The sequence below is a fragment of the Podarcis muralis genome, chromosome 3, assembly GCF_964188315.1.
Source record: "Podarcis muralis chromosome 3, rPodMur119.hap1.1, whole genome shotgun sequence".
Lineage (NCBI taxonomy): Eukaryota > Metazoa > Chordata > Lepidosauria > Squamata > Lacertidae > Podarcis > Podarcis muralis.
In genome coordinates this window covers 49092108-49105740 of record NC_135657.1, presented here as the reverse complement: position 1 = coordinate 49105740, position 13633 = coordinate 49092108, and the positions used below count along the sequence as shown (strand labels likewise).

Below are 13633 nucleotides of genomic sequence, written 5' to 3'. Positions count from 1 at the left end.
ACATCTAAATGATACTAGGTTGCTGAAGGCTGTCCCAAGGGAACTTGTGGGCCCTTGTGGAGAGAGGGGGGGACAGGGCGCCGAATATAGGGGATGGAGGCGGCATCAGCCCCCTCAATATTTGGGGGCATGGGGCTCAGTCCCCCCAATATTGAGGGGGCTGACACCCCCCACCACCCTGCCACCAGGTGAGTGCTCAGCAGCCAGGTGGGACGCACAAGGGTGAACATCACCCTATGGGTGCAGCCCAGTTGCATGTGACGTCATGCACACATGATGTGCCCCCCCAATGTTGGGCGCAACTCAGTGCACCTTGAGTGGGATCAAAAGTAGAAGAGACTTGGGTGACAGTCCATGAGAAACAGGAACAGTTTGCCCTCCCCCCTCATAGCACCACATAATATTTTGCTGTGATAGTCCAAAGAAGAGAGGAAAAATAGGAGTTCAATATATTAAAAGAAGCATGTCAATTTCATTGCCTCACCCCCAAACCTCAGGGCTCTACCCAATCTGTGTAAATGAATTTACAGTAAATAATTCTGCACCCTGACTAGATCATGGCAGTGAGGGCTGCAGAGTGTACTGCATAAAGGAATGGCAGGTTTCCAGGTAGAAGAGGCAGAAGAGATCACTCAGATATGGCTTGTTGCTCTTGCCTGGGAAAAACCCAAACTAGATTCTATAGGTGATCACTACATCAGCTGTAATAAGGTGTATGAGAACTTGGCAGAAGAATACTATGGGTTTTCCTCTAGGTTCAGTGGTGCAAGCCATTACTTGTGCAACTGCAGTTCAGTTCCACTCCTTGCTCTGGCAAGACGGGCAGAGCTGGCTGCCGCCACCCTACTTGCCAGAAAACTTTCACCACGCCTTTGGAAATGTCAAAATTCTGTTGTAGAGAGGAAAATTTTGGCGCCATGAATCCAATCTGTACAGAGATCTTAGCAAGGGATTCAGAGACGACTGTGTACTGTAGATCAGGCTGGATCCCTGCCATAGTTGTTCCTGGAACTGGCTGATTCCCCAAACATGAGGTGTCAGAACATCTGTCACATCCCAACATTTTGTTTTCCTCAGTCCCAGCCCACTCAGTATGGGGGATTTCCTCCTATCTCTCAGATCCAACAGCCTTGGAAAGCCAAAGCACTAAACAGGTAGCCATTGTGATGAGTGACTGTCTGGATAATCTGTAACGGAAAGGGTTTGGACCTGAATATTACAACTGCATCGGTATGGCCAATCCTTTGCAATGTAAAACCTAAATCTCATTCTGATTCTTGCAGCTCATTCTGATTCTTGCAGTCTGGACAGTTTTCTCTAATCCTTATCTACTTCGTTATTATCTTAGATCTTTTCTAGTGCTGGTTATTAAGTTCATCAGCCTTATTTCTATTAACATAACTATTTGTCATTCATTTGTAATTTAGCAAACTCTGCAGATTCTCATGCAGTATCTTTGTTGCAAGAAGCAACCCATCTTTTATCATCACTGTGAAAATGCAAGAACTCATATAACCCCTGTTTTGTTTTTGTTTATTAAAAAAAATAAAAGCTCTACAGGTTGCTCCAAGGAGCATTTAAAACTCCAAATAACATGAGCCTCAAAATAGCTAAAAGAAAGCCTCCTTCCCTGTAGACCAGCCCAGGAAATTCTGATCACTAGAGAAGGTCCTTCTGTTGGTTCAGCTACATTCAGAGGTTCAGGAAGGGTGGTGGTACATGAGAAGGCCTTCTCAGTGATAGTCCCAAGAATATGGCTTTCCCCACAGAGGCTCATCTGGCACCATTTCTTTACAGCTTCCGTCAATGGCTGATTTTGCTGCCTTCCTTTTAACATGTTGTATGGATTATAATTCAGAGTTTATCTCCTGTGTCTCTTTTTACTATTTTCATCATGTTTAATTACACACCCCGAAGGACTGTTGTTACTAATACTAATAAGAATAATTATGTAATTGGCATGTTTCAAAAACAAGCAAATTATAGAGCTGGAATGGATCTCAAATGTCATCTAGTCCAACACTAAATGTCATGAACCTGGTTCAACTCTGAAGTTGATTTTAAAGAGCTGACTTTTGCCTAATGGCATGCTGGAAAAGTGGGCAGTTTCTACACACATGTATTTGAGCTTAGAAAGTAGAGATCATAGAAGAGATCATAGAATCAGAGTTGGAAGGGACCCTGAGGATCATCTAGGCCAATCCCCTGCAATGCAGGAATATGCAGCTGTCCCTTATGGGGATTGAACCTACAACCTCAGCATTATTAGCACCATGCTCTAACCAGCTGAGCTGTCAGAGGCCCCAAGAACAATTCCTATCCAGCCATCTTTGTGGTGCCACTGCTAGAAGCAACCATAACTGTGGTCATTGATTTTTTTACAGTGCAGGATTGATGTTTTTGAACATAAACAGATTATTCAGATAGGTTGATGTTGTTTCTGCATAAATAGTAGGGATACAATTGTGTTGGTGCACCAGATGATCTATAGCATCAGCACCTTTCAAAATGCTATCTGATGAACAACAGCATTTCTAGGCAGTCCTTATGTTATCTTTATTTTTGCAGATTGAACTTCCCCCTGCGACATCAGTACTTCACAGAATATCACGTGTCATGTTTCTGTGGCCACAAATCCAGAATGTTCCCTTTTGTATAATTTTGATATGAGAACCATCCATGATTTTTAGATTATACAGTGGTACCTCGGGTTAAGTACTTAATTCGTTCCGAAGGTCCGTTCTTAACCTGAAACTGTTCTTAAGATGAAGCACCACTTTAGCTAATGGGGCCTCCCGCTGCTGCTGTGCCACCGGAGCACAATTTCTGTTGTTATCCTGAAGCAAAGTTCTTAACCCGAGGTAATATTTCTGGGTTAGCGGAGTCTGTAACCTGAAGCGTATGTAGCCTGAAGCGTATGTAACCCGAGGTACCACTGTAAATGTTTAGTTGTGTCATTGGTTGGAGATTAATTAGATTCTGTCAAATATAAAATATTTATTGGCTTTTGGAAAATGTTTCTTTTTGCCTAAGCATCCTTTAGTGAATTATTTAAAGGTGTATATTGTGACTGGTATCATTTGGAAATAGGTCCCATTAAAACACTGGGACTTACTTCCAAATAAACATGCTTGGTGTTGAGGTACCTATTTGTTTTCCATTTTGTGCATAAACAACTTTCTAAATGATTCTAATAGGCAGCAAATATTATTTGGGGTGCACATACACAATGACTTAATTTATGCCATGGTGAGAGGAGGGTCTGCCACCAACCACCACGGGGGGAAATTTCAAATCCAAATACATATTTTGAATATGTCAGCTGACATGAACAGGAAAATATTACAGTCCCACAGTTCTGTCATCATTATACCCAGTAGAAGGCTTTGGTGGGAAGAAAGCATGGGGGCTGATTAAACATTTTCAACACCTCACAGTGCCTGTTAAACAGTGGGAGAAATGACTTGAAATTGAAAAGTCTTGCATGCTCTGGGAAAGTAATATTATATAATTCATCCTTTATAAAAGCCACAAGCTGCTGTGTAGAAAGAATGGGTTACAATTCTGGTCAATTCTGTGTCAAAACAGCAATCACAAGGCACTCCTTTTTCTTACAATATACGAAATTGGCACCAGACATTTTTCATTATTGTAACGTTCCTCTAACAGGAATCCATTTGGGTAAATTCCCCTGCACTAAAGAAATGTATCTAAAAACCAACGTGACTGTTTCAGAAATCATTCTTAGCTCTGTAGCCATGCTCCTCCCGATAATTATCTCAACCACATAGCCATAACTGAATTGTTTTAAAAGCGGCAAAGTCTCCAGATAATATCTGAAGCCTAGAGCATAAGTTGGCAGTATGAAAGCTGGGCTTCTATGAGATTAAAAGGAGTCTGATGGAGGTTCTGAATGAACAGAAAATAGATTCTAGCCTTGTTCAGGCAATGCACATTCCTGAACAGGGAATGTAAACACCAGTAAGGGGAACAAGGGTTATGCCTGAGAGCCCCACTTACAATATCACGGCATGCGCTGGTCACCACTGGCTCAACCTCTGACCTTTCTATATTGGTTACATGGGGTTCTTGATCACACAGATCAATTGATCATGCAAAGATCATGCCTTTCCACTCAGTACAGAAAAGTCAGGCTGACGTACAGTGGTACCTCGCAAGACGAATGCCTCGCAAGACAAAAAACTCGCAAGACGAAAAAACTCGCAGAATGAATTAATTTCGTCTTGCGAGGCACCACTGTATGTGGGGCCTGCCATAAGAATGCTGGGTACAGGCCTGACATACATGTCCCACATCTAGGGATGAGGTAGGGGGTGTGATTCAGTTTGCATCTAAAGACAACTTACCTGATTGGCACTTTCCAAAATGATACACGAACCAAAACTCAGCTATCCTTCAAAATTTGCACATTATAAATTTTGTATTGCTGTTCTCCAGCCAAGCAGCATGTACCAAAATGTAGGTGCTCTGGTAAAATGTGTGTGTAAATGCATATATTAGTGAAAAGATAATTAAAATGCACTCTATAGGGGAATATTGCAAAAATGTGTATCTTAGGAATGCATTGCGACAAAATGTATAACAGGAAAAATTGCCTACAAAAATGTGTGTAGTAGAAGAAATTCACAGTAAAACTCTGTTGAAATATCTTCAGGGTGAACTTGAGAATGGGAAAATAAGAACCTGAAAGAAACCAACATTGACACATCCACCCAACAGTACCAACACTCTTGTTCATGCTTACATTCCCTGTTCAGCCATAACAACGGAAAAGGACTGGGAATTAGTATGAATTCAAGTACTGGATATAACTCTTCCATTGAAATAAGGGAGTTTACAAGTGCTTGACTTTGGCGTGATTGCCAAAAGAATCTGAACATGTAAGACATATGAAGCTCTGTTCAGACCGTGTGCTCTGTGCTATGAAGACAGCTCTGTGCTATGAAGACAGCTCTGTGCTATGAAGACAGCTCTGAACGCCACATGATTTGGCCTACATCTGACCCTCAACATTCCCGAAATGTAAATGTGGCTTTGTATCCCACGTTTTAGTGCAGATGTACCCTCCCCCTCCTCACAACATGGACTTAAATAATGCAAGCAATCTGTTTCCATTTTAGGTTGTCCAGGACCTAAGAAGAATGAGTTCTTGACAAGTGTTTTGGATGCGCTCTCCACAGACATGGTGCATGCAGTCTCTGATCCTTCCAGCAGGTGAGTTTGGCTCCAGTCCCCTGTGTGCTTTAGGAAGTAATTCTGGTTGTCACTTTTCCTCTCTCTTTACTTTTGTGGAAGACAGCTAGAGCTTAATGACAGTTATCAAATATAATTTAAACCGCAGCTCAACACTGATCTTTTAAATGAAAAAGGGATCAAGTAGAATATGAGCAGGGTGAAATCCCCCACTTCTGAGTAACTACAGCCTGCTCCCATACATTGGGGATTAAGAGGAAGGGCTTCCTTATAAAAGGGCATGACTTCTGCAGGTAAGCTTGAGCCAAGTAATTTCCTTCCACCTTAGAAATTAATCACTGGCTCTTCTGAATTTTTTCCATTTAGAAAAGTAACAAGATGCAATGAATCCACAACACAAAGACTTTTGAAAGGGGGTTCGACTGAGAGTGTGCAATGAGTGCTCTGAAATGATCTGATGCTGTCACATAAGTAAATCATGAAGGAGGTGTGCCCTAGGGATGAGCAAGGGATATGATTTGGTTCACGTTTTAACACGAACATACCTAGTTTGCACTTCCTGAAACAATGCATGAGCCATCCTTCGAAATTCACACATCTCCAAATTTTGCAATGGCGTTTGCCAACAAAGAAAGAGTTTGCAATGCACACATCATGGGAAAGCTTGCCTAAAGATGCATACATTTGTGAAAATAATATACAAAAGTTCATTGGGGCATTCCTTGCAAAAATAAACCAGGGAGAAATACAAACTCAAATGCTGATGGATATTCTTGCTTCAAAACATGGCAAACATGTGGCAAACTGAACATAAGATCAGTTTTTAATTGTGCAGGCTGAATACCACCCAAAAATAGCAACCTTAGATCAAATTACTGTATTGGTTAGGATCATATAAACACACTGTGAGATTTCCCCTTATCAGGTCACTGAATTTTGGCAACGCTGCAAACAGTAGTGGGCGGTGAATTGTCATGGGTGAGACATGTTGTTCTCCTGGCTTCTCAACACAGCAGAACACTACCACCTTCCAATAGAGTGAGGGATGAAGCTGGGGCAGATTGGTGCATGGCAGTGGAGCCACACACACTAAACCTGAGCATTGCCCCTCTTTCTCTTAGTAAGCAGCAGCAACCCACCATGTTGGGAAGCTGAGAGAGCAACAAAGCCCCACCCGCGTCATCTAGCTGACTGCTGCTGGTTGCAAGGATGTTTAAGAGCAAGGCTTTATCTTCCAAAGGGAGCAGACTGCAGCCCCAACCTAGCTAAAGTTAGTTTTGACTAAATCCTATTGAAAGCAGTGGGAGTTGAGTTGCTCATGATTAACCTGGGACTAAGTCATAACTAGCTTTAGCTGGACGATAGCCAGCATGCTGAAATAAAAGACACCAAGCCATTAGTCAAAGGCAGTGAAGTCATCCAATAAAGCATTTCATTTCGTTTTCTGTAGTGGGCAGTTTTACACTTCACATGGAAAAGAAAATAGCCTCTGTTTCTCCCAGTAAAATTTATAAATTCATAAAAATATATTACATGCAATTTAGGCGCATTGGAAGTTGCTGGCTCTGTGCCAAGTGGAACACTCTTTCCTTTCTTTTAATGCAACGCGATGCCGTAAGAGCCATGATATAATTTTGAGCAACACACTTTGCTCATGTTGTGACTATTACTTTTGCCGCTGGGAAAGGTTTTTCAGGGTCATTTTGGTTTTTAGCCTCATGTCGTTGCAGCTCAGTCACTAGGTGTTCACGTTCCTCACCTGTTTGGATTTTCATCACATCAGTAAAATGTATTTTAAAAACTTGTCCCTTTTTAGCAGTAACAAGGCCATTATCCACCCAAAATGGAGCATTAAGTCCACTTAATAGTTTGTCCATTGAAACCAAATGGACTTATTAATATCCACAACAGGGGCTGGATTGTGCCCAATTATTTAAATTCAGTGGTGCATTTTAGAACTGAAGAGGCAGAATTCTGAGCTAGCTGAGAAAACTGATTAAGTTCTGAACATGCCTCCACTGTGTAAATCAGCTGCACTGATGTATTTGGTAATTCATTTGCTTTAATAGCACTGACTATGCAATCCTATATGTGTCTTCTCTGAGTCTCATGTAATTCAGTGGGTATATAAGCAGTCTGATTAGTTGGACATAAAACTATCCGTTTCATCTGAAATTTCATAATCATCCTGCCAAATGGATACAGTGAGCCTATGCTTAGCTTGGTACAAGATGTTCAGTGGCATTCTAGTTTTGCCTTTTGCAGCTTTGGGAGCGCTTCCTCTCAATAGGCTGATTGCAGCGCAACGATAGGCTGAACCAAACAGAACCAAACTCAGTAGTGCCTTCACTGGCAAAGACAATGTTTACTCAGCTGCCATGGCACACCTCAGACCGAGGCTGGCTACATCGAATGGAAACTGGGGGGAAAGAGAGGCAAGCTGATGTCTATGAGAAGCTCACAAGCAAGAAATTAAGGGTAGAAATCCTCTCTTGGTGTATTGCCTCTGTGATACTGGAAGAGCAGTGGCAAGGAAGAGGTCAAGCAAAAATAAGTTGTGTACCTGGTGTTTTTATCAGACACAAATCTGAGTATTCAGGGGGCTTCACAATTGATTCCTCGTCCTGTTATTCCAGTAGCACAAGCACCGCAAATATGATGAAGGAATTGGGAGGGTCCAAGAGGGGAAACTGATAGTGAAGGTTTTATGCTCACTTAATGGCCTATGTCTTTTGCAGGCTTTCAGAACCAGATCCTAATCACACTCTGGAGGAAAGAGTTGTCCACTGGTATTTTAAACAACTGGATAAGAATGCTAGTGGTGATATCGGCAAAAAAGAAATCAAGCCGTTTAAGAGATTCCTGAGGAAAAAGTCCAAGCCCAAGAAATGTGTGAAAAAGTTTGTGGAATACTGTGACGTGAATAATGACAAATCCTTAACGGTTCCAGAACTAATGGGTTGCCTGGGGGTTACGAAAGAAGATAACAAGGCAGACACAAAGAAACGTCATAGTAAGATGATCTCCTAACTAGCTCTTTTATCACAGCTTTATGAGAAATATATTGCATCTGGAGTTTCATATGTTACTTGTGAATTATATGGAGAACTGGTTTTTACGAAAGCCAGCAGACTAAACCACCCCTTCCAGCAATGCTTTTTCTGAGGTGACCTGTTGCAGTGTGGAGGGCTGCTTGTTCAGACCCACACCGTTTCCTCCATTTCCCCACTCCACCCCACTGACTTGGGTCAGTATTCCATTGCCACTGAGCACGCTCAGTTCCCAATAGACTATTTGGGGTAGGAGGTGTTCCACAGCCATTATATTTTTTTTGTTTTTTAACCCTCTCTAAAGATTTTCTTGTACTTCTGCAAAGCTCAGGATTTGTCCTGGCCTGCTGATACCTTTTTGTGTTGGGGTGTCATTGTTTTGGCTATATAAAAAACAACAGTCACAGCCAGAACATCACAAATAGAGGAAATGATAAAGCCAGATGCCACAACTGGGTTACGGAGTCCAATAAAAATCTGAAAGCTGCTGCTATCTTGTTTCAGATTTTGTGGTCTCTGGAGATTTAGGCTGGGGGAGAACCCACCCAACTGGTGGCATACACACACATATATTTAATTGTAAAGCAATATCCTCATTTATTACATAGAAGTTGCAAAGATTTGTTTAAGGTCTTGCACAGAAATGATTCTTATAGTCAACTAACATGCCATCTGTTTTCTTCCTTGACAGCTCCAAAAAATAATGGTGAAAGTACTCCTTCCAACAGGCAGGTAAGTGTGGAGAAGACACTTTTCCATCTCCCAATAACTGTTTTTAGCCTTATCTAGTCTGCATGTCTTGGCAGTCACATTCACTCCTGTGTTAGATACCCCACCCCAAGTCAAGGTACTGTATGCTTGTGAAACGAGGACGACTTATAAATGCCATCTCCAACTCCTCAAAAGATTCCATCAATGGTGCCTCTGAAAATTTTTACACATCACCTGGGAAGATAGACGAACTAATGCCAGTGTACTGGAAGAAGCAAAGATAACCAGTGTCAAAGCAATGATTCTTCAACATCAACTTTGTTGGACTGGTCAGGTTGTGTGGATGCCTGATTATCGTCCTCCAAAGCAATTACTCTACTTAAAAATGGTAAGCGTAATGCTGGTGTTCAACAAAAGAGGTTTAAAGACTCTCTAAAGGCAAATCTAAAGAAATATAGTATAAACACCGACAACTGGGAAACATGGCTTGCGAGCGCTTCAGTTGGAGAACAGCCTTTATCAAAGGTGCCATGGGCTTTGAAGATGCTCAAACTCAGGACGAAAGGGAGAAATGTGCTAAGAGAAAGGCATGCATGGCAAACCCTCACCATGATCAACTCCAGCCCAGAAGCCCATGCCCCCACTGTGGAAGGACGTGTAGTTCCAGAGCTGACCTCCACAGTCACTTATGGACTCACTTTTAAAACCGTGTTTATGGAAGACAATCTTACTCAACTACAAGTGATCGCCAAAGAAGAAGAAGAAGAAGACATAGTACTCAAAGCCGTCAAGTTAATCCCACAAGCAGCACTCCCCTACTCTGGAAGTAAAAATACAAGAAAAAATTAAATAACTAGCCATCTTATGTCCTTTCATGACATCCAGAATCATCTGCCTCAGTCTGCCTAATGACAGGGCTGGCTCTGGTACAGTCTTACAGAAAAGCCACCTCTCAAAGGGATTTTTTTTAAAAAAATTAAAAATAGTCATATGATGTCAGCCTTCCTTGATGCTACATAGTCATATGATGTCAGTCATTTGCTTGATGCTACATTGACACGTCCAAAAGCCAGCAATTAATTTAGTGTAGGCTTTCACACCTTTGGTAGAACCTCACAGCTAAGAAAAAGCTCTTATTTCTCCTCTGCTGAAGAAAGGGCCCAGAGGCTTAACTCCCCTCACATCCCTTAAGTTTGAAACAAGGCAGTCTGAAAACAATTACTGTGGTAGAAGTCCAAACCATTCAAAAGTTTATTTCAAGTATATAATAGCTGTTGCTGCCCCATGTGCTGCACACAGCTCTCAACGCATAATATATACCCCCCCCTCTCTCTCTTCTCCTGCTTTCCTGTAATCTGATAACAACATGTAACTTATATAGTGAAGCAGTTCTGTCATTTCTGGGTTTCTGCTCCCCCCTCCCCCTTTATTTGATTTGATTTCTTTAAATATTTTTGCTGACTCAGTCTCAATTATTTTAAAAGCTGGTGCTGTGAAATGATAGCCTTGAAATGGTCCTCGTTGTGCAAACCATCTGTTGGCAGTTAACTGCTGCAGCGACGTGAGGCTATGAAGGTACCTCACAGATGCCAAAGGTGGCTTTCATCACGAGGCCTTGCGCTTGAAAGGAAGGCATTGGAAATGAATACGCCTGACAAGGAACGGTTTTAAAAGAAACCACCCACCTCAAAAGAGAACAATCAGCTCCATTTCCATCGGGGAATGGGCAATAGGGGGTGATAATAAGTGCTCCAGCATTTTCTATTTCACCAAGAGCTGATCTACACGTTGTGGGGAATTAGGTGGTAAACTGAAGTGACAGAATTCTGGGCTGGAACACTTTTAGGCTGTAGGTGAGAGGTTGTATTTTTGAATGCTCCCTCGTGGAAAAAGCTCACTACATGTGGAAAACTAAAACATCAGAGAAAGGACAAAGCTAAGCCCGACACTCTGGTGTGCTAAGCATTTAGCCTAGTATATTGCATAGAGAGTTTGGTTTAAAAACACACATCAGGAATAAGGAAACTGGTTTTTCAAACGTTGTTGGACTACAAATATCGTCATCCCTAACCATACTGGCAGAGGTTGATAGGAGTTGGGAGTCCAGCAACATCAGGGAGTTTACATGTTCCCAATCCCAATTTTACCTGTAGGAGTATTCAGACCTCTGATATCCCACCTGTGGTCTCAAGAGGACTGTACCACGGAGCTTGTTCTAGACTGACTGTGATATACAGTGGTACCTCAGGTTACATACGCTTCAGGTTAACGACTTTGCTAACACAGAAATAGTGCTTCAGGTTAAGAACTTTGCTTCAGGATGAGAACAGAAATCGTGCTCCAGTGGCACGGCGGCAGCAGGAGGCCCCATTAGCTAAAGTGGTGCTTCAGGTTAAGAACAGTTTCAGGTTAAGAACGGACCTCCAGAACGAATTAAGTACTTAACCCAAGGTACCACTGTATTTTTATTTGTGTCTATGATATCCGCATATCAATTGTTTATTGCTGTAATGCATATGATAGCAATATATATGTGACTCTGTTTTTCAAAATTTCTTTGGCAGCAAACCTCAAAGAAACAAGGCTGAACACTTCATGTCCAAGGCAGATCTCTCAGATGCGTGGGAGACTCCCTCACCAAAAGGCAATTAAAAAAAGAAAGAACGAAACCCAACAACCGTAGTATTTGCACTTTGTACTTTAAATGTAAATTCACTTTGTAGAAATGAGATATTTAACAGACATTTAAGAGAATCTGTGAAAATGTAGTAACAGCTTGTTTTTAAACAATTATCACATACAATGTATGTGCCTTTTATTGTCTGAAATCTGTACGTGTTGGAGGTGTAAAAGTTTGCATTTAATCTTTTTTTGAAAGAAGAATGTTCAGTTGGACATTAACATAGAAACTAGTCTTGTAGTATTTTTCTGTTCAGTAATTTTGCTTGTTTTCTACATAGCTATTGATTTTTTATGAAGTTATACGGAAAACCTGCTCATTTCAAAGTCTACTGTACTCATAATTTTAATGAATCTCTTTGTTAAGGTTGCATATTCCTTAGGCTTAAACCAAGAATTGGAAATTGTTGTTGACTTCTCGTGCACCTTATATAATCAGAGGAACCTTTTCTCTGTTGGTGTTTAGAGGGTTAAAAAAAATTGGTGTTGACTTTCTCCAGAGCACAGTTGCACAACAAGAATGCAACCACTAATTGATTGGAAATAAATCTTTTGTAGATTTTCCTTTGTATTCCCCCGCCCTTTAGAGGATATCAGTATAATATATATTTTTCTTCCCCGTTCTTCCTGCTTTTGGGTAGGTTTAGTCAGCCTTTAAACTGGCAAGTATGTGGTGTCACTCAAAACAAAATCTGCCAAGCCCCAGGATAGACATAATAAGGCAATAAAGGGGCACAATTGTTCAGTATTGTAAATCTAATTATAAGGAGACAAAGAAGGTAGAACAGGCTTGTCAGTCTTTTCTTTTCCTTACACTTGGCTGAGCTGTGATATGCAACTTGCGGTGCCCCGGGATCTACAAAAAGGTAAAACTATCACTTGAACAAATTATGAACAGTTATTTTAGGGAGGTGCAGACAGCACAAGCCGCCCCTTAGGGCATCATTCTTGCCATCTGGGAGATGTTCTTACAAGTTTTCATACCTTTCCTTTCATTTGGAGGGAGTTTTCTTCTTTCACCCTTTTCCTGGAATGCCTGAAGGAAAGAGAACTTGCAGATGTGAACTTGATGGCAAAGAACAAAGAATAATAATAAAGAACTTTCGCTTCAGACCTTGGACAGCAATAAATTATACAGTAAGCAGCCAGAGACAACAGCGTGTGGGGTAGGGAGAGTATGAGCATATAGATATCTTAGAGTTGAAAGGGATCCAAGGATCATCTAGTCCAACCCCTGCAATGCAGGAATCTCAGCTAAAGCAGATGGCCATCCAATCTCTGCTTAAAAACCTCCAATGGAGGAGAGACCACCACCTCTCATGGGAGTCTGTTCCACTGTCATAAAATTTTCCCCCAAAATGTTTAGTCCTACCTTCCAAGCATGCTCCCTCCTCCATGTGACAGCCCTTAAGATATTTGAAGATGGCTATCATATCTCTTCTCAGTCTCCTCTTTTCCAGGCTAAACGTACCCAGCTCCTTCAAGTGCTCCTCATAAGGCTTAGTTTCCAGACCCTTGATCATCTGGGTTGCCCTCCTCTGCACACATTCCAGCTTGTCAACATCCATCTTAAATTGTGGTGCCCAGAATTGCACACAGTAATCCAAGTATGGTCTGACTAAGGCAGAATAGAGTGGTACTATTACTTCCCTTGATCTGGGAAGTATGTGTTGATGCAGCCTAGAATAGCATTAGCATTTTTTGCTGCTGCATCACACTGTTGACTCATGTTCAGCTTGTGGTCCACCAAGACCCCTGGATCCTTTTCACATGTACTCCTAGTAAGCCAGATGTCCCCCATCCTGTATTTGTGCATCTGGTTCTTCCTGCCTTAGTGCAGAACCTTACATTTGACCCTACTGAAATTCATTTTGTTAGCTTGCTCCCAGTTCTCCAATCTATTAAGGTCCTTTTGAATTCTGATTTTGTCTTCTGTGGCTTTAGCTACCCTTCCCAGTTTGGTGTCATCTGAAGATTTG

General features: G+C 41.6%; 1 protein-coding gene across 2 annotated transcripts in view; it reads left to right on the top strand.

The window, feature by feature from the left end:
• The window catches only part of SMOC2 (SPARC related modular calcium binding 2), a 128816-nt gene extending 115501 nt beyond the window's left edge, over positions 1-13315 (top strand). For both annotated transcript variants that reach the window (XM_028723934.2, XM_028723935.2), the window contains exons 10-13: positions 5142-5235; positions 7953-8227; positions 8956-8996; positions 11540-13315. In XM_028723934.2, coding sequence (XP_028579767.1) covers positions 5142-5235; positions 7953-8227; positions 8956-8996; positions 11540-11563 — 434 coding nt within the window. In that variant the 3' untranslated portion in view covers positions 11564-13315. The remainder of the gene's footprint in view (positions 1-5141; positions 5236-7952; positions 8228-8955; positions 8997-11539) is intronic.
• The last annotated feature ends 318 nt before the right edge of the window (positions 13316-13633 follow it).